This window comes from Oratosquilla oratoria, chromosome 12 (genome assembly GCF_046742065.1).
Source record: "Oratosquilla oratoria isolate Oo_2021 chromosome 12, ASM4674206v1, whole genome shotgun sequence".
Taxonomy (NCBI): domain Eukaryota; kingdom Metazoa; phylum Arthropoda; class Malacostraca; order Stomatopoda; family Squillidae; genus Oratosquilla; species Oratosquilla oratoria.
The window spans coordinates 18,634,900-18,661,273 of record NC_134788.1 but is presented as its reverse complement, the minus strand read 5'-3'; the positions used below and the strand labels follow the sequence as shown (position 1 = coordinate 18,661,273).

The 26,374-nt window shown below is 43.2% G+C and overlaps 2 protein-coding genes across 6 annotated transcripts in view; one reads left to right on the top strand and one right to left on the bottom strand.

Moving 5' to 3' along the window:
• The first annotated feature begins 63 nt into the window (after positions 1-63).
• LOC143030248 (uncharacterized) lies at positions 64-17,061 on the top strand. The gene is made up of 5 exons (XM_076193406.1): positions 64-289; positions 1,748-1,930; positions 7,671-7,756; positions 15,828-17,018; positions 17,053-17,061. The coding sequence occupies exons 3-5, from the start codon at positions 7,685-7,687 to the stop codon at positions 17,059-17,061; spliced, it is 1,272 nt and encodes a 423-aa protein (XP_076049521.1). The 5' UTR covers positions 64-289; positions 1,748-1,930; positions 7,671-7,684.
• Positions 17,062-21,621: 4,560 nt separating this feature from the next.
• The window catches only part of LOC143031033 (uncharacterized), a 23,771-nt gene continuing 19,018 nt past the window's right edge, over positions 21,622-26,374 (bottom strand). For 4 of the 5 annotated variants that reach the window (XR_012966968.1, XR_012966971.1, XR_012966969.1 and 1 more), the window contains 2 exons: positions 25,948-26,200; positions 21,622-22,517 (listed from right to left, as the gene is read on the bottom strand). Coding sequence is in view for 1 of the 5 variants with exons in the window: in XM_076194396.1 (XP_076050511.1) it covers positions 26,030-26,200 (171 nt within the window). In the remaining 4 variants the exon portion in view is untranslated. Of the gene's footprint in view, positions 22,518-25,782; positions 26,201-26,374 lie in introns of those variants that run through there. The other variant, XM_076194396.1, reaches the window with a different exon arrangement.

Sequence of the window (26,374 nt, the reverse complement as noted above, 5' to 3'; positions counted from 1 at the left end):
CAGGTAATACAGTCCTAGTCTCTATTACTTGAAAATTCATTAGTTTATCTGGTAAACTTTTCAGATTCACGTTCTATGTGGGTGGGTGCAAGCAACACTTTCTCCGGTACTCACCACCTCTGGTTGTGGTTGGATCGCTCATCAGTGGAGAATCGTTTGTGGTCCGCCGGCTACCCAGTCAAGAAGGAACAGAAGATGTGTATGGTTCTTTGGAAGATGCCCAACTACGAAAGCAGGGACATTGCATGCACACTCAAGTATCCTTTCATTTGTAGTCAACCAGTCAAAGGTGAGTTGGGGGGGGAATTTAAATGCAACTTTGTTGGCTTCTTTGTCATAAAGTTCGTAGTTGTACGAAATTACTCGTTTCATTTTCATTCATTTATTTAATTATTATTATCATCACTATTATTATTACTACCCTGGGATGGGTTGGGTGGATGGGGTGAAGGGGGCTCTGGGGAAGAGGGGAGGGACGGAGGACAGGGGTGAGTGGAGAGTGGTTGTATATATTAATGATGTTGTGATGCATGGGATGGAGTGGGTGAGGGGATGGGGTGGGGTGTGTGAGCAGGGTTTGACGCAGCCCGAGGGGATTTCTCCCCGTCTTCTCCTTTTATGCATGGGGGGACGGAGAGGGGGGGTCGCCGATTTAATGAAGCGGCCTTGCTGTGGATGTGCTGTGTCTTGCGACACTGCTTCTGACCCAGGGCAGTGTACAAGGTGCAGGGATGACCCATCATCCAGAAGGTGCTAAGATAAGAGGGAGGGTGGAGGGGAGTGGAGTGTATTTGGGGATGAAATGGGTGGGAATTATTTTATGCCTACCTCCCTTGTAAGGGGGAAAAAGCGTTGGTATATGTAAGTATGTATGTATTATTTTTAGTACGTTTGATATTACTATCATTATTATTATCAATATTTGTTGGCTTGTTTGTCATAAAGTTCATAATTGTACAAAATTACTAGTTTGATTTTTTGTTTAATTAATTACTCTTATTATTGCTATTAGTATTAGTATTTTTTATATCTTTAATATTATCACCATTATTATTATTATTATCATCATCATCATTATTATTAATGGAAGCTTGCTGGCTAAGCGGGTCAGGGCGTCATTACTTGCGGCAAAAGTCAAGGGGATGGCGGTTCGAATCCTGCCACCAGCGAAGTTGAACCAAGGGCACGATTCATTAAAGTCCACACTACAAAGCCCTCTGTGAGGGGCACCAACTTAGCCTCCCAATAAGGGGGAGTTTGTGACATTAAACCATATCATTATTATTCGCTGTCCTTGCCTTCTGATAGAAGGGAGTTTGTGACGTTAAACCAGGGCAAAGTTCTCAGTGATGAACCCCCCCTCCCCCATCACCACTTCCCATTTCTGCCATCCCTTATAGGCTGTTTTAGCTAGTGGCTTGCGAAATAATTAAATAGATTTTAGAAATTGTATCTAATGTCCCTATTGTAGAAAGGATAATGGAAAAAGGTTTCATATTCTGTTGATTCTAATGCAAAATTTGTATATTATGGTAATAAATTAAGGGCTCCTTTGACCTTTTTGTATAATTATTTTGTCAGCCTTGTGGGCATGCCCATGTCCAGACTAGAATTGCTGCCCCCCCCCCCTACATATATTGTCCCAGCCATATGCAACACCCTGTGCATGACATTGTCCTTAAACATAAGAGTACTGGTATATGCTGGAAAATCTTATACATATATATATATATATTTTTTTTTTCAGAATTAGTATGCCCATGAGGGTGGTTCTTCATTCACAATTCCTGCTTTTTCCTCTCAACTGCGGCGAAAAATTGGAATGACGCTAACCTGAATTGAGACGAATCATGATCTACCCTTGCAGTGCTAGATGAACCTGTTATTTTCAGAAAATTTGTGGAATATTTAGCAAAAACAGCTGGAAAAGGTAAGGTCCTTGGTTTAGATAAAATTCCTCTTTCCTAATCAACACAAATTTTATTAATAAACACATACACCAAAGGGTCTTCCCCCCTTACAAGGGAGGTAGCCAAAAAGAAAAACATTAAAACTACTCCCACCCATTCCATCTCCACTCCCATCCACCCCCCTCCCTCCATTTTATCTTGGCTCCTCCTGGATGACGGGTCATCCCTTTATCTCGCCCCCTGCCTTGGGTCAGAAGCAGTGTCACAAGACACAGCACATCCAAAACAAGGCCGCTTCATTAAATTTGCAACCCCCCCCCTCTGTCCTCTCATGCAAAAATGGAGAAGACGGAGAGAAATCCCTTCAGGCTGCGTGTAATTATTTTTCACACATACACCCTCACCCACTCCCCCTCATAGGGTAATCTTGGGGCACAGATTCCAAAAATAAGTTAAGCTAGACTGGGTAATAGGTTATCTAAGATAATAGATACCAGAGCTGGGTGTATTCCCCCCGGTGTGTTCTGCTTTAGTTGGGCCGCGGTTAGCACTCCCAAACTATTGAAGCAATATAGGTGCTGGTATAGTATGTGGCCTACAAAACTTTCTTTGGTATAGTATGTGGCCTACCGGACTTTTATTTCAGTATGAACCTGTCTCTCAAGGTTTAATAGTTAGGTGGTGTTCACCATGGCCAAACTGAAGTGGAACGCATCGAGGAATGCGCCCAGCTCTGGAAATTCAGCTCACTCAACCTTCGCAGTCTCGATTCTTTTCACCAATATAGAATATGTATGTTTAAGACAGGTTGAACATTTGTAGAAGCTCTGCTCTATTAAACTTTCTACCGGCAGGAAGACTTACTACTGGGCATGCCGGGGTTTTCTTAAATTTCACTGACTTTCTGTATCTTTTGTTTGCTTCATCCAGCATGCCAGCCTCTTTAATCAACCTTATCAATTTATCAGCAGTGGAATGTGCAAATTGTCTGTGTAGCTTAAGCACCTTCTTTGGTATCTGATTTGCTTGCCCTGTAAATAGCACTAATTCTAGCCTTTGTATTTGGTGCCTTCACAATCCAGAAAACAATGTCCAGTTGAAGTTATTCCCAGCTCACTTTCCCGACCGAACATTTACATTGTATCAGTTTCAAAGCTCAAGATCATTCCTCCACATTTCATTGCTGATCTACTCATAAGTAGTGGTATACGGCAATCTACCACTTCAGTACAGATCATGACCTTTTATCCCTGTATATAGCATGGAATAAGAACACTACCTTGGGATATAATCTGTCTCCCATCACAAAGTCGAAAAGTAATGTTAGATGCCTTTCTTGTTATACTTTCACTATCGTATGGAGATAATGTCTCAATGTAAGAATGTAGCCAATCTTCTCCTCAAACTGTCGTTGTACATCCTGAATCTAAAACAATAGCACCCAGAGACTCCATTAGCAATTCCTCCTGCCTCTCAGCATTGTCATCAGCTAATAATGTTAATTGTACTTCTTTATAATCATTATCACCCTCATCTATTGCTTCCATTACACCACTGCTAAGACTAGGCCTTTCTCCCTTTTCAGTGCAGTTTCTAATCCAATGATCTGTTGATCCACATCGAAAGCATTTCGATGAACCACCACCTTGTCCTCTAGGCCATTTTCCAAGACTATTGGTCCACCTGCTTCCGTACCTTGGCCTAAATCCTCGGGGACGAGTGTCAAATCGGTTTCCACTAGCTTGCAACACAGGTTCACTTAATTTTAACAGGTTCACACTTTTCAACTCCATTCGAAATATTTCCACTCAAACTGTGATCCATAATACCATCACCAAACATCCTTTGCAACATATTTCTCATTTCACTAAAAGTAACTGTTGCTGTTGTGGACATTGCCAATTGAAATTGAATATCAGAAAGATCACAACTTTTCAGTAGTCGAAATGCCAGAACTTGGTCAGGCAATTCCATTTCATACTCTATTAACTTGAAAAGTCTTCTTTCAAACTCCACCAAGTACTTAGGAATACTCATTTCAATTGGGTGCTTAAACATCTCAAACTCTGAATAAGCAATAAAAGCTTGTCTGTTTTTATTCAATGAAAACACTTAATTCAATCTATTCATTAGTTCCTTCATTCCATCTTTACTGGCTAATTTACCTATTTCAATTTCACTACTCACTTCTCTGGCTTTGCCAGTCAATGTCAAATTTGTCAAATACACAGCAAGAGCTTGCTTTTCTTCATCTTCTTTTTGCTTTTCTTCTGCCAAATAACAATATCCTTCTTCCACTGTTCATAATATTTTTTGTCTACTAATTTAAGTGGGTCCTTTATTTCCAACAACGCCATTATTGCAAAAGTTTGCCAGCAACTACAGTCTGTTACCAAAGTGCTAAATTACACTTACTGGCAAATCTGCTCAATTACTGCTTTGTAAATTCATGTATACCTTAGCTTGCTTCTTCATAAACTTCTGCCTGGCCAGGTCTTGTATTTTTCTTTAAATTTTTCATAATATTCCAAGTTCACACTGTCTCTTTCAGCTTCCAATCATCGCTCGTTCATAACTAACTCGTTTCCCGTTTTCAGTGTTGCCAATTCGCTTATTCAAAACCGATTCACTTTGTGTCATCAACATTTGTATGTCTCGAAAAAAAATTTACTCCAATATTTTTTTTATTTCATTACCCTGTTCTCTCCATAATACATATCACAAATATGCGTATATTTATTTATAATCTTAACATGCCACACTGGCACCCAAATATCTAAAACTATCCACAAGCAGTACCAGCTGGAAAATCTTCCTCCTTAACCCTAGATTGGTGGAGCGGGGCCAATTGGATACACACTTTTCGCGCTTAAATTTTCGCGGGCTTTTTTGTCCACAATAATGCCTATGTGGTAACTTTTATTGTTTGAGTTATCAGTAATTATTATATTTTTTCTTTTAAGGGTGTTTTTACCCCATCTGGATACATAATATAGCCCCTATAAGGTAGTGTGTATCCGATTGGTCCAGTTCCTACCGGATATGCTACGCTTGTGGACGTCAGATGGGAAAAGTCAAATCATTATATATCTTCACATGGTAGCTTAGAAACAAAAATTTTGTATTGTATAGGTAGAAAAAAATACTATAATTGTATACACAACTCTATAATAGAGAAGGAATTGTCATTATATAGTTTTTTCAATTTCATTTTAGGTTGTCGAAACCAAAAATGAAACGTACTATATACTACACTGAAGATGAGTTAGCACAGCATGTAAACTCTCATGAGTTTCAACATGGTTGTGATAATACGTCGGTGACAATAAATGAAAGTAATAATATAACCATCGTGACTAAATGAGGGTTCTAGGACAGAGGGCCAAGGTGGCACAGTGCTCGCAATATCACCTATTTATATTTTTTGCGTCGCCAGAGACATTTATTGAATGCTTAGAAGGTCCTCATAGGGATTTGAGTGCTGTCATTACATCCTGTCTTCCCCTCCCCCTCTAAATTCCACATCCGGTTACCTCCTCTCCCTCAGTGCATAGGCCTACGCACCAATCCCCCCCCTCCCCCTCTCACACTCCACTTCCGTCTCTATGTAAGTGCAATTTCATACAAAGAATATATGTTTCACATAGAAACACAATTTCATAAAAGAAAAATAAGTACATGCATTATTTTTACACATTACACATAAAAATTCATTTCCAAAATCACCCATATTCATTTAGTCATGACGAAGTTTTTTTTGTACAATTGAGGTTTTAAAGGTTTTGTATGAGATGAATGGACATATGTAGGTCATTGTTATAATGTTTTTTTTACCAAGTTCCTCTTATATTAGGCTCAGGAACACGTAATCTCAATCCTTTGATTTTCTGTCAAAGTTTTTTTCAATTGTTCATAGTTGTCATTTTTTATTTTGGAATTACGTTAATTTTGTATTAGCAGGACTCTACGAACCCTATATTTATATTATAGTAACTTTAAATGGACAAAAAACACACGCATATATTTTATTTTAATTTTTTATTCTGTGTATCTTTTTGGATACAGTGGTCACGGGAATCGCCAGCGCGCGCCACCTCCACCAATCTAGGGTTAAACATGTAGAACAACCTACCTCCCATACCACACAATATACCCTCACAAAAATATATTCTTCCTCAGATTACTAAAAAGTTCTTCAAGATAGATCACCAAACTCAGTACTCCACAACCCCCCACCCCCACCACCGATGCTAGCCACAGTGAAAATCCCTCCCAAAAGAAATAAGAATGACACTGGCATGCTTACATTGAGGACACCATACATCATTAAAACAGTATCAACTCAAAGTAGGCCTGGCCACAGAATCAAACTGTCTTAGATGCAACCATCACATAGAAGACATCACCTCATCCTACAATGCCCCACACTAACAATCCAGCATGGGCACCTAATCTCAGTGAGACACACCTCAACACCCTTCAGACCGTACAAAACAAAGCATTAAAAACAATTACAGGCTGTACATATACAACACCTACAGACCATCTACACTGAAACAAAAGTCCTCAAAGTGAAAGATCACCTTGACACGAGAGGCACACAGACACTTGCTGCAGCCAGCACAAACACACCAAGACACATAAAGAAAACACCCAAATACCTATATCACACAAATATTCTCTTCCTCCAAAACCACCAAATACCAGCCTCCAGAAACATACTCATAATCACATCACTCACTGCTCCATTAACACTCTAAAAGACAACACATTGCTGCATGCCAGACCCCCTGATATCCATCCCACAGAATCCTCTCTCCCACGAAAGGACAGAGTCCACCTGGCCAGACTGCAATGTGGCCACCACCCAGCCCTTCTAAGCTACCACCAGAAGAGACTGGATGACTGCATTGTGGACAAATGCCCAGGATGTAACACTTCAACCCATACTATTCAATGTGTCATGGAAGACTGCATTATACACAATCATGCATGCAAACAACACAACATACACTCCATAAAGGATTTGTGGGAAAACTTCGTTTCGGCCATGGCATTCCTTGGGGAGACAGGACCACTCGGACAGACAGTCTAGGGAACAACAACAACAATCCCTAGGCAACATTGTATTTCTTCCCTGAGTGACTTACGGGCCCACCCAGTGCCTGTAGCAGGTTACCTGGGAGCTGTGGAGGATTGATTGATTTATGAGTTTTTGGCCGACGGCCAGGCACTGGGACCAAAATGTCTCCTGGAGGAGAGATTGGGGGCAGACAGAGGATTAGGAAAATTGTGTCCACTGGCATGGAATCATTATTGAAGGTGATGGATGGTGTCAACTTTATCTTGTCTGTTTAGGCAATTCCATGGTGGTCAGGCCTCAGGCAGGTTGGATATAGTATCTCTATCTGATATCTTTAGGTTTGGGATTTTGCCTTCTCTTTGATCTGCTGTTTTTATGTGTAGCTACATTGAGTGGTGTGCATTTATGTCACTTGCCAGGCCATTTAGTGACTGGAGTTGGGGTGTAAAACCTTAGGATGTTGATGTTGATGTTCGCTTTATTTGCATTTGTATGGTAACTGTTTCTGTTGAAGTGTCTATGAGCAAGCTGCCAAGAAAACTCAAACATACCTCAAGGAGCTGGCAAAATTTCTGACATGAAATGGAATGTGACAGCCCTTCAGTCACTTTTGTATATATATATATATTTTTTTTCATTATGTACATCTCATCTCAGATAAATCCATTTTCTTGCAGGAATCGTGGATAAGATGGGAGCAGTTCCAGGTATCCACCAACTCAGGGATGTAGGAGGAGAAGGCGTGCAGCAAGGAATGCTTAAGGTAAATTTGCCATAGGTTTTATTATCAAATTTTACAATATGTATATATCTTCAAAACATTTGCATATTTTCACACTGGCATAGTGGTTAGCATGAAGGGCATGACAGGCATAAGTTAACCCTTTGGGTGTTTAAATAGGGCAGATGTTCATAGTGATGTCCATTTTCCCCCCCAAAATCCAAATTGTCAAATGTCCATCAAATTTGCTGTCCATACACAATAAAAGTCTGAATTTTATAAGTATGGTACAAATTTCCAAGTTAAGTAAGTTGAAATGGAGACTCATGAATTTTTTAATTTTTGTGTTGAAAAAGTACCAGGAGAAAATGGGAAAATTTGCCGAGAGAGTCATACGAGAGGTAAAAAGAAAAGAAAAGAGAAGTAAAGCAAAAGGTAAAGGAGGCAAAGAGGAGAGCAGATGTGAAATGGGATATGAGTATGACAGAAAATTTTGAAAGTAATAAAAAGATGTTTTGGAAAGAAAGAAGTTAAGAGAGGAAGAGGAGGCGAATCAAGTAGAGAAGAAAAGGTAAAAGGTGTAGATGGAGAGATGATAATGGAAGAGAAGGCAGTAAGGGGAAGATGGGCAGAGTATTTTAGGGAGTTGCTAAATGTGAAGGAGGATGGGGAGGGAAAGATAGTTGCAGTGGGAAGTGCTAAGAAAATGACTGTGATGAGTGAGGAAAATGGGGGAGAAATAAGGAAGGATGAAGTGAAGGCAGTTGTTAAGTACGTGGAATGGCTTCAGAAGTGATACGGCCCAAGCTCACACAAGACATGAGTTCAAATCTAAATATGATAATTGGAAATTGAGGGTATAGATTAAGGTGGAAATGTACATGAATTTGAGGCTAGGTAGAGGAGGGGCGGGTCACCGATTAAGTGAAGTGGCAATTGCTGTGAATATGGTGCGTCTTGCTACGTTGCTTCTGACCCAGGGTAGTGGGCGAGATGCAGGGATGACCCATCATCCAGGAGGAGCCAAGAAAAGAGGGAGGGAGGGGGATGGATGGGAGTGGAGTATGTTGGGGATGGAATGGGTGGGAGTGGATTTTATGCCTTTGATTTTTGGGCTACCTCCCTTGTAAGGGGGAAAAAGCCTTTGGTATGTATATGGAAAAGTGTATTTCTTCACGGCCCTTTGACATGCAAGAGAGACAAGGGGCAACGGGAAGGATGGATCGACAGATGACTGGGTCGTAGTAGTAGTAGGAAAAGGGAAATCCAGGCGAAATTGATACGGGAGACCTCAGGCCTGGTCTGGAGATCAAAGGGTTGACGATCTCCAGATGAGAGTGGGGATGTTGGCGGAATTGGAAAATGGGTGACGATTCTCCGTCTGGGGCCCCCTGCTGGCAGGCACTCGTCATTGGACCCCGTACGAGTATTTGTTCAGTGACACAAATCGTACGCATATTTGTTCAGTGACACGAGTCGGGTGATCCTTACATTCGTTTCTTCTCCCAAGGAGCTGGTGGAAGTTTCAGTCGAGAGGTTGGCGATGGTGTTCAGCAACTTCAGCACTGCCGTCACAGGGCTGCTGGAAGGAAGGCAGGGAGGTCCTGCGGTATCTTATGGTTGATGTCCAGGCGGACCAGTTGCATCAGGACCTGGACACAGAGAACCGGAGGGCGGCTGAACAGGTCTGTATTCGTTTTTGTATCTCTGCTTCTTCTTCCCCTCCCTCTCTCGCCTTTCCCCTTTAAAATCCTCCCCTTTCCTCCATTTCCCTCTCCTCTCGTCTCTCTTCTCCTCTCCCCCTTCTCTCTCTTCTCCTCTCCCCCTTCTCTCTCTTCTCCTCTCCCCCTTCTCTCTCTTCTCCTCTCCCCCTTCTCTCTCTTCTCCTCTCCCCCTTCTCTCTCTTCTCCTCTCCCCCTTCTCTAACTTCTCTTCTCCTCTCCCTTCTCTCACTTCTCCTCTCCTCTCCCCCTTCTCTCACTTCTCCTCTCCTCTCCCCCTTCTCTCTGTGTTCCTTTGTGCTCTCCTCTCCTCTTCTCTCTACTCTGCTCCTACTCTCTCCTCTCAGCAGAGGGGAGAGGGGAGGAGAGAAGGATGGGAAAGGGAAGGGGGAGGAGAAATTTTCTCCCCTCTTCTCTCCTCCCCCCTCCCCTCTCTCTCCTCCCTCTCCCCTCTCCCGTCCTCTCTCCTCCCCCTCCCCTCTCCTTCTTTCCTCTCCTCTCGTGTCTCTCTCCTCCTCCCGTCTCGAGAGGAGGGAGACAAGAGGAGAGGGGAGGGTAGGAGAGAGGACAGAAGGGGAGGCGAGGAGAGAGGACAGAAGAGGGGAGGTTCCCTCCTCGTCCTCTCTCCTCTCATGAGGAGAGGGTACAGAAGAGTAGAGAGAGGAGGGTAGGAGAGAGACGCCTCCCCTGCCCCCTCTCTTCTTGTCTCTCCTCTCCTACCCTCTCCACTCTCATCCCCTCTCCCCACTCCTGTCCTCTCTCCTCCCCTTTTCTGTCCCTTCTCCTCTCGTCTCCCGAGACGGGAGGAGGAGACACGAGGAGAGAGGACGGGAGAGGGGAGGAGGAGAAGAGAAGACGGCAGAGGGAAGGAAGAGAAGACGGGAGAGGGAAGGGGGGAGGAGAAAATTTCTCTCTCCTATCCTCTCTCGACTCCTGTCCTTCTCTCCTCCCCCCTCCCCTCTTCTGTCCCTTCTCTCGTGAGGACGGGAGAGGGGAGGGGAGGGAAATTTTCTCCTCCCCCTCACCTCTCCTCCTCTCGTGTCTCTCCCCTGGGAGGAGACAAGAGGAGAGGGGGAGGAGGGGGAAGTGAAATTTTCTCCTCCCCCTCCCCTGTCCTCTCTTCTCGTGTCTCTCCCCCCCCTCCCGTCTCGGGAGGAGGGAGGAGAGAAGGACAGAAGGGGGAGGGTAGGAGAGAGGACAGGAGTGGGAGGGGAGGGGGAGGAGAAAATTTCTCTTCCCCATTCCCTCACCCGTCCTATCTCCTCTTTCCTCCCCCTCACCTCTCATGTCTCCTCCCGAGACGGGAGGACAGAGGGAGAGAGAGGACGGGGAAGGAGAAATTTTCTCCTCCCCCTCCCCTCTCCTCTCCCTCCTCCCGTCTTGGGAGGAGACGAGAGGACAGAAAAGGGGAGGGTAGGAGAGAGGACGGGAGAGGGGAGGGGAGGGCAGGAGAGGGAGGGGAAGAGAAATTTTCTCCCTCCCCTCTCCTCTCGTGTCTCGGGAGGAGACGAGAGGAGAAGGGACAGGAGTGGGGAGCGGGGAGGAGAAATTTTCTCCTCTCCCATCCTCTCTCCTTCTTTCCTCTTCTCTCGTGTCTCTCCCCTCCTCCCGTCTCGGGAGGGGGAAGGAGAGAAGGACGGGAGGGGTAGGAGAGAAGGATGGGAGAGGGGAGAGGGGAGGAGATAGGACAAGAGAGAGGAGAGGCCAGGAGAAGGGAAGAGGGAGGGGAGGGGAGGGGAGGAGAGAGGACAGGAGACGGGAAGAGGGAGAGGGACAAGAGAAGAGGGGAGGAGAGACAAGAGGAGATGGGAGGGAGGAGAGACAACAAGAGGAGATGGGAGGAGAGGGTAGGAAAGGGAGAGAGAGAGAGAAGGGGTGGAGGAGGAAGAGGAAGGAACAGAGAAAGAACGGGAGCGGAGGAAGAGGAGGAGGCAAAGGAAGAAGAGGGGAGGAGGGAGAGATAGGGAGGTGGAAAAGGAGGAACAAAAGAAGGAGGAGGAGGATAGAGTGAGGCAGAGACAGGGAGGTGGAGGAGGAAGCAAGGCAAAGAGAGCAGGGAGGGGGAGGAAAAGGAGGAGGGAGAGAGGCAGAGAGAGAGGAGAGAAGGGGGAGAATTCCTTCTGTAGCAGCCTCCTGTGGACAGACAACTGGCCTACTTCCTACCTTCCATTTCTCAAAGATTTCCGCTTCCTTGACCAACTGCTGCTTCTTCTGCTTCTCTCCTGGAATGGCGGTGGGGACTGGGACCTCGTGCAATTCTTTGATGCACATTTCACACCCAGAATAAAAAATAAATACGTAAATAAATATATAAATAAAAATAAATGTATTAATAAATTAAATAAAATATAGATTACAAAATAATAGTGAAATCAATCAATCCATTAATACAAGTACAGTACATTCGAAGATCTGAGGAAGTGAAATTCTGATGGACATTTCACGCCCGGAATAAAAAAAAAAAGGGAAATCAATTGATCCGTTAATACAAGTACAGTACACTCAAAGAAGCTGAGGAAACAAAATTCTGATGCAAGTTTCATGTCCCCCCCTCCCTCCCCCCAAAAACAATAAATAATAAATATATATATGTATGTATCCATAGGGGGGTCGCCGATTTAATGAAACGGCCTTGCTGTGGACGTGCTGTGTCTTGCGACACTGCTTCTGACCCAGGGCAGTGGACAAGGTGCAGGGATGACCCGTCATCCAGGTGCTAAGATGAGAGGGAGGGTGGAGGGGTGTGGAGTGTATTCAGGGATGGAATGGGTGGGAATGATTTTATGCCTTTCCCTTTTTGGCTACCTCCCTTGTAAGGGGGAAAAAGCCTTGGTATATGTATCCATTAATATAACTAAGGTACCTTTGAAGAAGTTGAAGTGAAGTTCTGATGCACGTTTCACATGCTTAAAAAAAAAAAATCCATTAATATACGTACAGTACATTCGAAAGTTGAGGAAGTGAAAGATGGCAAGTAAATTTTCAGCAATAACCAATGCTTCCATCTCGACAACATTGTACCGAAGAGGCGGAGTTGGAGGAAATATCCAAGAATGAGCAGCAGAACAGGAGGATGGCAGAGGTCGAATGACGAGCGTTCGTCTTTTTCTGGGAAGCGATTAGCCTCTCTAATCCAGTGGCCGTACCCCTCGAATATCTCGGAAAATTTTCTCGTACCCCCATCCAATATAAATACAATGCAAACATATGAAAAGGATTAGTGATACAAACCTTGCTGAACATCAATTACTGAACATGGGTAATTTTTTTTTTATTTCAAATTAAATTTGTCAACTAGTAGGATCCAATGAATGCACATTATGCTTTCTCATGGCAAATATGTGCCATGCACTGGCCATCATGTCTCGTACCCAGGGATTAAGGTTTTGTAGCCCCTGGGGGTACAGTTACCCCCCCCAAGGTTAAGAATCACTGAGCTAATCATAAAAATATTGAGTGGGTCTAAGACAATTGGTCGCAGCCCAACTAGCCATGGACTAACCTAACCAGCCCTAACCTTACCAACCTGACCAAACAAACCTAACCTAACCAGCCCTAACCTTACCATGGGTGACCAGGACAAGCCATGGGCACCTCATGTGATATATGGAAGCTGCCAATCTACTCTAGAAGGATGGCTGAGAGGTACAGGAAGGGCAATGCCTTTTGCCATTCCTAGAATATGGAGAGAGCCGAAGAACCATCACGACGACTGCTACTTTTGAATGATTGATGTGACGAAGTGAAAGGAAGACAAGCTCTGCAGTATCCAGACATACCATCATCTAGAGCTGGGGTTCTCAAACTTTTTTCAACCAAGGACCACTTTTAATACAGAAAACAAGCTGAGGACCACCTCACATGTGTTCCCCCAGGATATATATATATATATATATAATGTACGCACTGTTTCGTAATATCAACAGTCATGGAAAGCTGTAAATAAATACTTTAACTGAGAATTAAGTGTAACTCCATCTTTAATTGGCAATTCTGATAATATCAAAACATAAGACAATAATTCAAAGGTGTAATCCAAATACAGCCATGAAATTCCCTTGAATAACATTTCCAGAAATTCCCTCTCCCTCTTTCTCACCAATATAAGATGTCTTTTGTTCACATTATTAATGTGAAGGATGGGCCTGCCTCCCAGTGCACAACTTCTCTATCCTGGGATGGATGGATGAGAGTCATACTCTTAGGTCATCTTCCACATGCATCCGAGCCAGATGACTGTCACGGAAATCGGCTGCATCCACCGATAAATTCGTTAAATTTTGCGGACCCCCTGTCAAAGTGCCGCGGACCCCACTTTGAGAACCCATCATCTAGAGCACCTGTCCCACATGATGATAGCTTACCAGTACCACAACCACCAGAAAATGCAAGTTTATTTTTATCATACTCTCTTTAATTTTAATCAACTTCAATATAAGTACCGTATTTTTCGGTGTATGACCCGCGGCTTTTTGCCTCGGAAAGGGGCCAAATTTCGGGGGTGCAGGTGATATAAAGGTGCGGGTCATCTGTGGATTCTGGTTAGAAATTGCCCTCTTACGCAGTCAAAAAAAATAAAAAAATGAACGATTAGTTTAGCTGGGTGCCCTCTCGGATTCGTCGTATGAAAGTTGATTAAAGTCATAATACAGCGCGTACGATCGAGACAAACGACTAAGAGAAGGTAGGATTTGTCTTACCTGCTTTACATGCTCTTGTTATTAATAAAGGCATTATCACAAATAAAACAGGCTTAACTAAACAGCATGAACACAATACAAGTGACCGGTACCAACACCAACATCGTGTGTCGCGATCAAACAAAAACAAGCGGGCGGCCATTTTCGCAATTACAAATTACAAACTGTACCTGATTCCTTAATGCTAAATTTGTGCATTACATGTGGGTCGTTCAAGCATGGAAGAAAATTAAAGAATCGACTATTCAGAATGGTTTCCATAAATCAGAAATGTGCCATCCTGCAATGTTCGATGCATGGTACGACTCGGAAAAGGAATCGGACGAATCCGAAATCGAAATGGAAACGGATGAGGTCACTGCATCAGAATTGGCCGATTTATACCACAACCTCTTCCATGACGATACAGAGGATGAGGAATTCGATGGCTTCGTGAGCGATGATACGCCTTCACAAACATTTGACTGTTGTCTGTGATCACTGTTTTTTTTTCTAATAACGATGTGCTCCATTCACTGTTCATAACAGTTCAGTAATGTGCTCTATTATTGTTCTATTCTATTGAAAACTAACCATTGGAAATTGTTTGGTTTTGAAATTAATTACCAGTGTTTGTATGGCATTTATAAACCAATTGATTAACCCCTTCCATACGGTGCCGCACACGTAGGCGTCATGGGGAGCGAGTGTATTCGCGAGGCTGCCATATCGGCGTCTTGATTATATATATTGTAGTCGCCCCTCCATAATGACATTCTTTCTAATTCTTTTGTAATCGCATTTTCTATGGTTATCAGAATTCACGGGTGAAGAGAGAACGATCAATATAAGCGGTGACTATATTTTATGATGCGAGTATTATTACGACACGTCGTACGGCTGGCATTGGCTGCTGCCACCGAGATCTAAGTCCATGACGCCTATGTGTGCGGCACCGTATGGAAGGGGTTAATTACCGGTAAACAATCAAACAGGGTTTTATGGCATTATTTACACAAATTTATTAAGGTTCTTTGTAATATATATATATAAGTGCAATAAAATATATTGAAATGTAATTTGTTGGTTATTCTTCATCTTCATCACAATCAGAAATAAATAGGACTGGAGGAATACTAGTATCATGATCATGAATCGCAATGCCGCGTCTTCGACCCATCCCAAAGGCATCGTAAGATCAGTTGCACACTTTCGAGATCACCCCTCTTTCATCGAAGCTACCACTACATCTAGTGGCAGCTTCAGAAACCAAATTGTGATGAATCCTGAAAAGCAAGATATCACCAAGAAACCTGCTAATATTGGAAAACATATATCTTTTTTTTTTTTTTTTATAAATCACATAAGCATTGATTAAACAGAAAATTTAGAAAAAGCCTCAGCTTTGAAATTACTTTGATCACCACGTCAACGGCCGGCCGTAACAACAACCGCTGTGAGCTGTGCCTGTGGCCACCCATGCATGGGTAGTATACATCGTTGGATCTACACTGCCGTGCACGCCATATGACTGCGGGTCATACAGCGGTGCGGGTCTTGTGTGGATTTTCACTAAGGTGTAAGGGGGTGCGGGTCATATAACGGTGCGGGCTATAGTCCGAAAAATACGGTACTTTCCTTAAAGATATATGGAATACTAATGCTATTCGTCTTTGTTGAAGTTGCTATATTTAGTTATTTCTTTCTTTCCAGATGGAAGATGCAATGGAAATTTCATCTGAAGGGTCAGCAGGTAGCAGCAGCCATGAAATGGGAGACGAAGATTTCGCACCAAGAACGACTTCGGAGCCTCACTTTCCAAGTCAGAGTGAGCTAGATGACTTAATCAGAGACTTAGGTCTTACTAAGTCAGGAGCTGAGCTTCTTACATCAAGGATGAAAGAATGGAATCTACTAGGAGAAGACTGCAGGACATCTGTGTACCGGAAACGACATGAAGAATTTGAAATTTACTATGACTTTAGTGATGATATGTGTTATTGTAAGGATGCTACTGGTTTGTTTACAGCCCTTGGACTCGAACATGATCCTGCAGAATGGCGACTGTTCATAGATAGCTCAACACGAAGTCTCAAAGCAGTATTGCTCCACAATGGAAATAAAAACCCATCTTTGCCTCTTGCACACTCAGTACAGAAGAAAGAAAACTATCATAATGTCAAACAGCTTCTTGAAAAAATCAATTATGCTGAATTCAAATGGGATGTTTGTGGTGATTTCAAGATGCTAGCCTTTTTGCTTGGCTTACAAGGGGGATACACAAAGTATTCCTGTTTTCTTTGTTTATGGGACAGCAGGGCTGATGATGATCATTATAATAAAGTTCATTGGCCCCCAAGAGTTGAACTGCAGCCAGGAATGTTAAATGTTCTTAGACAGCCTCTAGTAGATTCGAAAAAAGTTTTATTACCCCCACTTCATATCAAGCTAGGGTTAATTAAACAGTTTGTGAAGGCTTTGGATTTTGGAGGCGAAACTTTCCAAGAAATTTGTCTCATGTTTCCCAAGCTATCTGAGGCTAAGCTCAAGGGTGGTATATTTGTTGGACCCCAGGTAAACAAAATGTTGAAGTTGGAGAAACTGGAAAGAGCGATGACAAAAGTTGAAAGAGAAGCTTGGTGTTCATTTCGTGATGTAGTTTGTGGATTCCTAGGAAATCACAAGGACCCTAATTATAAACAAATAGTGGCAAAGCTTATTGAGAACTTCAGGAAACTTGGTTGTCGTATGTCCTTGAAGATACATTTCTTGCATTCTCACCTAGATTTTTACCCCGAAAACTTGGGGGCTGTCAGTGAGGAGCATGGCGAGAGATTTCATCAGGATATCGCAACTATGGAAAGAAGATATCAAGGACAATGGAATACTATGATGGGAGGGGAGGCGAGGAGAGACGAAAGGAGAGGGGAGAGGGGAGAGGGGATGAGAGAGGACAGGAGAGGGGAGAGGGTAGGAGAGGACAGGAGAGGGTAGGAGATACGAGAGGGGAGGACAGAGGACAGCAGAGGGGAGGAGAGGAGAGAGTACATGAGAGGGGAGGAGAGAGAACGGGAGAGGGGTAGAGGGAGGGGAGGAGAGAGGAGAAAGGACAGGAGAGGGGAGAGGATGGGATAGGGGAGGAGAGAGGACAAGAGAGGGGAGGAGAGAAGACAGGAGGGGGGAGGGGATGAGAGAGGACAGGAGAGGGGAGGAGAGAGGACAGGAGAGTAGAGGGGAAAAGGGAGGACAGGGGAGGGGAGGAGAGAGGACAGGGGAGGGGAGGAGAGAGGACAGGAGAGGAGAGGGGAGGGAGTAGAGGACAGGAGAGGGAAGGAGAGACAAGAGGAGATGGGAGGGGAGAGGGAAGGAGAGACAACAAGAGGAGAGGGGAAAGGGAGAGAGAGAGAGAGTGAAGGGGTGGAGGAGGAAGAGGAAGGAACAGAGAAAGAACGGGAGCGGAGGAAAAGGAGGTGGTAGAGAGGCAGAGAAGAGGAGGAGGAAAAGGAGGGAGAGATAGGGAGGTGGAAAAGGATGAAGGGGAGGAGGGGCATTCTACGTGAAGTGTACACACCCTCCTGACAGCTCGGTCACAGAATCTTATGAAATTGATATCATTTGTTGGTTATGATGAATAAAGTTCACATACCAAGTATGAGGCCTACCAGGTCATTGAGGTCATATCTATGGCCAGGTCAATTTGGAGTCAAACTGATTGACCCTAAACCTTTGATAAGTCATAACTTTGGCCAGAATGCACCAATCTGAACGATTTTGGTACCAAAATGTTCAGGAAAGAGAGATCTTTCAAATGAGTGAAAGCACAACGTTCTTGGGACAATTTTGCCATGATGACCTTATTTTGAACTCTTTGACCTTTGACCCTAGCCAAATTGCAACTTTGATCAGCCTATTTTTTTCTTAAATTAGCTCTGTTTATCCTCTGTAGCCCCATAAAAAATAAAAATGGGATCTCCATGGGTTTTGAAAATATGGGTATTTATGTACCAACATAAATGTTATGGGTGCGGGAGTCGCGGCCCAGAACTTTACACCTGCAGTGCCACTGTCGGTGATACACCTGCAGTGCTATTGTCGGTCTACCAATATAAACATTTAGCTTGGACAGCATGCTGCACAAGCCATTGAAGCCAGCCAAGACTCAATCAAAAGGTATGTAACTTATCATCATACTTATTTACAGACTATTACCACTAATGCTAGCCTACAAAATTTTGTGTTGTGTGAAATAAAGGAAAGAACATGGTATTGTGTTGCATTTTGGTATTAAGAAGCAGTTATATTGATATATTGATCCAAAGATAAAAGACAACAAAAAATAGTGGTTTATTTAAAAACAAAAAAACAAAAACAAAAACGTAAATTTTTGCTTTTTGGATCTTTTCAGACTCATCTTCATAAGATGGCAAATCAAAAGTACTGCAGAGATCCACTAAAGATCCATAAATCCCTGCAAAAGAAAGATCTAAGAAATGTTTCTTCTCAGCTTTTGCAGAAGTTCTCGATAAGATCAAGGGTGATAAGCTTTGTTCTGTTTGTAGGAAGAGGCTTGCACAGTTATCAATTGAGGAAATCACTTCAGAGGAGTCTCAAAGTCCAGTATCTGAAGCGGAGCTGAATGTGATGAATAGCCAAGAAGAGGATTCAGATGTTGTGGAAGAAGTTGAAGTTGAATTACTGAACAAATCATTGTCTTTTATTGGTGAGAGCCCCTTTTATAAAAGGAAAGCCATAAGGCATCCGACTTACGTGGATGAGAAAAGGTTGAAAGTTGAAGAATCTTTTAAGAGAAAGCTGGATTTGGTAGCTGGTAGTAGTTCAGGAAAACAAGATATGCCACAAAGGTGTAATGTCAACTGTATGCCAGAAATCATCCAGTCTTTAAAGGATAAGTATCAACAATCAAGCTGTACCGATCAAATCAGAATTCTAACCATATTTGCAACCAGTATGAGTATTAGAAAACTGATGAATGAGTTCGATTGCTCTCAGAGAATGGCTGTACAAGCACACCATATACTAAAGGAGAAAGGAATGTTAGCTTCACCTAACCCTAAGCTGGGCAGAGTGCTTTCTGAGGAAGTAAAATCTTTAGTCCTTGAATATTATCGCAGTGATGACACAAGTTGAGTTTTATCAGGAAAGAAGGATTGTCTAGTCGTGCGAACTGAAGGAGAAAAGCAGGTATTACAGAAACGACTTGTTCTCAACAATTTGAAGGAACTTCATCGCAGTTTCAAAGACAAGTACCCTGAGGCAAAAGTATCATTCTCAAAATTTGCTATGCTACGGCCACGTGAGTGTGTTCTTGCAGGAGGTAGTGGAACTCACTCAGTATGCGTATGTACAATACATCAAAATTTTGTTGTCAGTAGAACCAAAAACTGCAACCGGAAGAACCTACATGATTAGCAAGAAGGAGTCTGATGCAACAAACAAAGTGATGACTCTTCTCAAATGAATACCTATTTTTTTTTTTTCTTTTTTTTTTTAATGCTTCCAATAATTTTGTTTTGCCTCTATTTTATTTTTCAGTATTAACCAAAATGTGTATATAACTGATTTAATGTTTTCGACATGTGCCAAATTTCTAAAATTGAATAAAATATCTCCAATTACAGCTTCTTTATTCTTTTGGTATAGGTGTTACAAGTGCTTTGTTTCCAAGAAGTTGCAACCTAGAAAGGGGGAGAGGTTGTATTTGGAAAGACTGAAATATGATAAATGTGTCAAGATAAATCATACACTCTCAAAACGACTATTTACAAACAACAGTTTTCCACATAGAGTTTTGGACACTTGGAACAAACTGGATAATGAAATAGTATGCGCAAAAACCATTCATGAGTTTAAAAACAAACAAGACACTGCGAGCATAGCTCCCCTTCCCGCAAAATATAATCTGATGTTATATATGACCCCAGTAGTGACATAACTGAAAATACCACCCACCTGGTGGTACTTAAATGCCCATGAATTAAAAGTCTTTGGAGATCCCATTTTTATTTTTCCTGAAGTTATGAAAGATAAAATGGAGCTAACATTAGAACATTTTTGGCCAGATCAAAGCTGCACTTTGGCCGGGGTCAAAGGTCAAAGAGTTCAAAACAAGGTCATCATGGCAAAATTGTCCCAGGAATGTCGTTCTTCCACTCATTTGATAGACCTCTCTTTCCTGAGCATTTTGGTACCAAAATCATTTAGGTCGGTCAATTATGGCCAAAGTTACGACCTCTCAAAGGTATAGGGTCAACCAGTTTGACCCAAAATTCACCTTACCATAAAAATGGTCATAGGTGACCCAGAGCCATAAAAATTGGTATTTAATGTTTTCTCATCAGACTCAACCTGCTTCCAAAATATTATCAAAATCGATGACCTAGTGTCAATATTTTGCCAAAAAGTGTGCACACTTCATGTAGAATGCCCCAGGAACAAAAGAAGGAGGAGGAGGAGAGAGTGAGGCAGAGACAGGGAGGTGGAGGAAAAGGAGGAGGAGGAAGCAAGGCAAAGAGAGCAGGGAGGTGGAGGAAAAGGAGGAGGAGGAAGCAAGGCAAAGAGAACAGGGAGGGGGAGGGAGAGAGGCAGAGAGGAGAGAAGGGGGAGAATTCCTTCTGTAGCAGCCTCCTGTGGACAGACAACTGGCCTACTTCCTACCTTCCATTTCTCAAAGATTTCTGCTTCCTTGACCAACTGCTGCTTCTTCTGCTTCTCTCCTGGAATGGCGGTGGGTGGCTGGAACCTCGTGCAATTCTTTGATGTTAATCCTGATGCACATTTCACACCCAGAATAAAAAAAATAGATAAATAAAAAATAAATCCATAAATAAAAATAAATGTATTAGTAAATTAAATAAAATATAAATTACAAAATAATAGTGAAATCAATCAATCCATTAATACAAGTACAGTACATTCGAAGATCTGAGGCAGTGAAATTCTGATGGACATTTCATGCCCGGAATAAAAAAAAGGGAAATCAATTGATCCGTTAATACAAGTACAGTACACTCAAAGAAGCTGAGGAAACAAAATTCTGATGCAAATTTCATGTCCCCCCTCCCTCCCCCCCAAAAACAATAAATATATATGTGTATGTATCCATAGGGGGGTCGCTGATTTAATGAAACGGCCTTGCTGTGGACGTGCTGTGTCTTGCGACACTGCTTCTGACCCAGGGCAATGGACAAGGTGCAGGAATGACCCGTCACCCAGGTGCTAAGATGAGTGTGTGGAGTGTATTCTGGGATGGAATGGGTGGGAATGATTTTATGTCTTTTCCTTTTTGGCTACCTCCCTTGCAAGGGGGAAAAAGCCTTGGTATATGTATGTATGTATCCATTAATATAAATATGGTACCTTTGAAGAAGTTGAAGTGAAGTTCTGATGCACGTTTCACATGCTAAAAAAAAAGAAACTGGCCCCAGAAAACTGGCCATGGACTAACCAAACGAACCTAACCAAACAAACCTAACCTAACCAGCCTTATCCAAACCTAACCAAACTTATCCAAACAAATCTAACCAAACCTAACCTAACCAGCCCTAAATCCCCTAATCCAAACCTAACCCTAAACCACCCCCACCAGTTTCCTGTGGCCAGTTGGGCTGCGACCAGTTGTTCCATTCCCAACTAGGTCTGTTGTGATGTCACGAGTTCCTAAAACATCGATTGTGGTCACAATGCCCCGTGTGGGAAGGTAGACAAGATGGTAGAAACAGAAGAAGTCGAATAAGAAGACAAAGAAGAAAAAAAAGTTGAGGAAGAGGAGGAAGAAAAGGTGGAGGTGGAGGAAGAAGAAAAGGTGGAAGAGGAGGAAGAAGAAAAGGTGGAAGAGGAGGAAGAAGAAAAGGTGGAAGAGGAGGAAGAAGAAAAGGTGGAAGAGGAGGAAGAAGAAAAGGTGGAGGAAGAGGAGGAAGAAAAGGTGGAGGAGGAGGATGAAGAAAAGGAAGAAGAGGAGGAGGAGGAGAGGAAGGAGGAGAAAGAGAAGAAGAAATTGAAGGAGGAAGAGAAGGTGAATGAGGAACAGGAAGGAGGAGGAGGAGGTGAAGAAGACAAAGATGACGAAGAAGAGTAAGAAGGAACGAAAGAAGTATAGATGACTTCAAGTGATGTTATGAATGCTGACCACTTTCACATGTGTACAAATCTACCTTGGCTGACTACCTCCCTCATAAGGGGGACAAATCCTATCAGTATACCAAAACACTTTTCCCCCCTTATCAGGAAGGTGGGCCAGGCAAAGCACAATCTAGTAAATACTACGTAACCACAGGTCACAAGAGACAAACAAAATCTCACCTCCAGAGACAAGTGTCGTTCCTCTGGACTGTACTGATGCACCTCGACTAGGAATTGGCAAACCTGGACCAAACCCTCACTTTCCTGAAGACAAAAAACAATGGCAGAGTTCTTCAACAGTAATTTCAAACTAGGTTCTTCCATTAAAATATATGGCACACTCTCTCTCTTAAAAAGAAAAAGAAATAAATGATAAATAAAAATAGATAAACAAATAATAATACATACATATACCAAGGCTTTTTCCCCCTTCCAAGGGAGGTAGCCAAAAAGGGAAAGGCATAAAAACACTCCCACCCATTTCATCCCTAAATACACTCCACACCCCTCCCACCCTCCCTCTCATCTGAGCACCTCCTGGACGACGGGTCATCCCTGCACCCTGCCCACCGCCCTGGGTCAGAAGCAGTGTCGCAAGACACAGTACATCCACAGCAAGGCCGCTTCATTTAATCGGCGACCCCCCCCTCTCCATCCCCCTTTGCATATAAGGTGAGGACGGGGAGAAATCCCTTCAGGCTGCGTCAAAATTTACTCACACATACTACCCCCCCCCCGCCCATTCCTCCTCATGCAGTCACATCATCATCCATATACAACCATTCTCCACTCACCTCTGTCTTCCGTCCTCTCCCTTCCTTCCTCAACAGACATTCCCCTCTTCCCCAAAGCCCCCTTCACCCCATCCATCCACTCATCCTAGGACGTCCCCTCATGTTCACTCCCTCCACATCTGCCTTCCATACCTCTTTTACTAGTCTTTCTTCACTCATTCTTTCCATGTGTCCAAACATCCTAATATTCTTTCATCAACCCTATCTCCCAAATCCTTTTTCACCCCTGTTCTCCTCCTCACCTCCTCATTTCTCACTCTATCCAGCCCACCATACTTCTCAGACACCTCATCTCAAACACATTCAAACTCCTTCTCTCTTCTTCTCTTATGTTCCACGTTTCTGCCCCATACAGTGCTGTGGGCACAATCACTCCTTCATACAGTCTCCTCTTCGCATCCATTCCCAAATGTCTATTCCTCATTACACTCTTTAAACCACCAAGGCATTTACTCGCTTCTCTCAATCTACATTCTACCTCCACCTTCACTCCACCTTTTCCTGCTACACTTGCACCCAAGTATCTAAAACTATCCACTTCCTCCAGTCGCTCTCCCTTAATGTTCACTTCCAGTTTACTGCCACTTTCACCCCTTGTACATCTCATTACCTTACTTTTACCCACATTCATCTTTAGCTTTCTTCTATCACATACTCTCCCAAACTCTGCCACCAGCTTCCTCAATCCCTCCTCTGACCCTGCCACAAGCGCAGTGTCGTCCGCAAACAACAACTGGCTCACCTCCCACTTTTCTCCATTTTCTTTAACCATCTCCAATCCCTGACCCACTACCCTGGCATTACCTCTCGCATCACCCCATCCATGTATAAGTTGAACAGCCAGGGCGACATAACGCATCCTTGATGAAGTCCCCACCTTTACTTTCAAACCACTCACTCTCTCCATTTCTAATCCTGACACATGCTCTACTACTCTCATAAAAACTCTTGACAGCTCCTAAAAGCTTTCCTCCTATCCCATAAATCTGCATAACCTCCCACAGTGCCTTTCTGTCTACCCTATCATAAGCCTTTTCCAGATCCATAAAAGCCCAAAAAACATCAATTCCCCTTTCCTATAGCTTTCTCACATATCTGTCTTACCACAAAGATCTGATCTACACAACCTCTACCTGTCCTAAATCCACACTGCTCCTCACCAATTACTCCTTCTGTTCCTCTCCTAATCCTCTCAATTAAGATCCTCCCATAAGCCTTCCCTACTACACTTAACAGGCTAATCCCTCTGAAGCTACTACATTCACACTTGTCCCCTTTACCCTTGTAAAGAGGAACTATACAGGCACTTCTCCACTCCTCCGGTACTCTACCCTCTCTCCAGCAAACATTAAATAACCTCACCAGCCAGTCCACCATCACTGAACCTCCCTTTTTCAGACATTCTGCATGGCATCCATCCAGACCAGGTGCCTTACCTGCTTTCATCATCTTTACAACAGCCTTCACCTCATCCTTCCTTATTTCTCCTCCATTCTCCTCACTCATCACTCTCATTTTCTTCGCATTTCCCACTGCAGCTATCTTTCCTTCCCTATCCTCCTTCACATTTAGCAACTCCCTAAAATATTCTGCCCATCTTCCCCTTACTGCCATCTCTTCCATTATCATCTCTCCATCTGTACCTTTTCTTCCCTACCTGATTCGCCTCCTCTTCCTCTCTTAATTTCTTTCCAAAACATCTTTTTATTACTTTCAAAATTTTCTGTCATACTCTTACCCCATTTCACATCTGCTCTCCTCTTTGCCTCCTTTACCTTTTGCTTTACTTCTCTTTTCTTTTCTTTGTACGTCTCATATGACTCCCCCGTCCTCTTTTGTAACCAATCTGTGAATGCTCGCTTCTTCTCTTCTACAACCTTCTTTGTTTCCTCATCCCACCATTCACTACCCTTTCTTCTATTTCCCCCTGTCCTTTTTGTTCCACACACCATCCTTGCACACTTTAAGACTCCCTCCTTGAACCATCCCCATTCCTCCTCCACACCCATCTCTGCTCTATCCTTTACTCCCTCCCACTCCTCCTTCAGCTTCTTTGCGTACTCCTTCTCCTTCTCATTCAAGGAGTTCACTCTAAGAACCTCCCTACCTTTTGTCCCTTTCCTCTTTCTCCATCTATCCTCCACTCTCAACTTACCTTCCACCAAAAAAATGATCTGATATTCCCCCACCCTCTCCCCTTAGCACATGTACATCCTTAACTCTTCCTATCATAATCCTATTTACCACTACATAATCCATTAGCGCTCTATCTACCACCCTTCCCTCCACCACCCTCTCCCATGTGTACTTATGCTTGACTTTCTTCCCAAACACTGTATTTGCTATCATCAACTCTCTTTCTAGACACATTTCCACCATCAACTCTCCACTACGATTCTTTCCTGGAACTCCACACTTCCCAACCACTCCATCGATTGGACCATTTCCCACCCTAGCATTAAGGTCTCCCAGTACTATTACATTGACATTTCTTCCTAAACCCTCTATGCACTCATTTAAATCTATCCAAAAGGCCTCCCTTTCTTCTACGCTCTTCTCACTGCCAGGCCCATATGCACTTACAAAGACCCACATCTCCTAATACATACATACACCAAAGGCTTTTTTGCCCTTACAAGGGAGGCAGCCAAAAAAAAAAAAAAAAAAAGGCATAGAAACCACTCCCAACCATTCCATCCCCAACATACTCCACTCCCATTCACCCTCCCTCTTATCTTGGCTCCACCTGGATGAGGGGTCATCCCTGTATCTCCCCATCACCCAGGGTCAGGAGCAGTGCAGTAAGACAGCAAGGGCACTGAATTATAATAATAAAAAATGAATAAATAAATAGAATAAAACATATATAAATATATATTTATCTTCATCCTAACCCTGACCTGAATCTTTAAAGACGCAGATTCCACGAACTTGTTTGCCCGTCCTAACAACTGCCTGCAGTCAATCACGTCTGGTGGCTTCTCATGACTCTGTCCATCTGTGGAGGGCAGCTGATTCTCTCTCTCTGTCCTCTATGGCTGCTGTCTGCAGTTGTTCGTCTTTACGGCAGTTAATCCTCGCTGGACTGATTCGAACGTACAAATCCGTTCTGAGACCCTGCCTTACATTCATGGTCGTCAACACATGGTGCATCTGCCGAGAGGCGAAGGAGAGTTTGACCTCTTCAATACGAGTCAAATATTTGCACACACGTCAGGTTGCCTGATATATGACGATGCATCACAATACGCGCATTATAAAATATGTAGTGGGCACGTGTAAAGTATGTTGTATTTATGCATACATGTATAAATACATATACCAAAG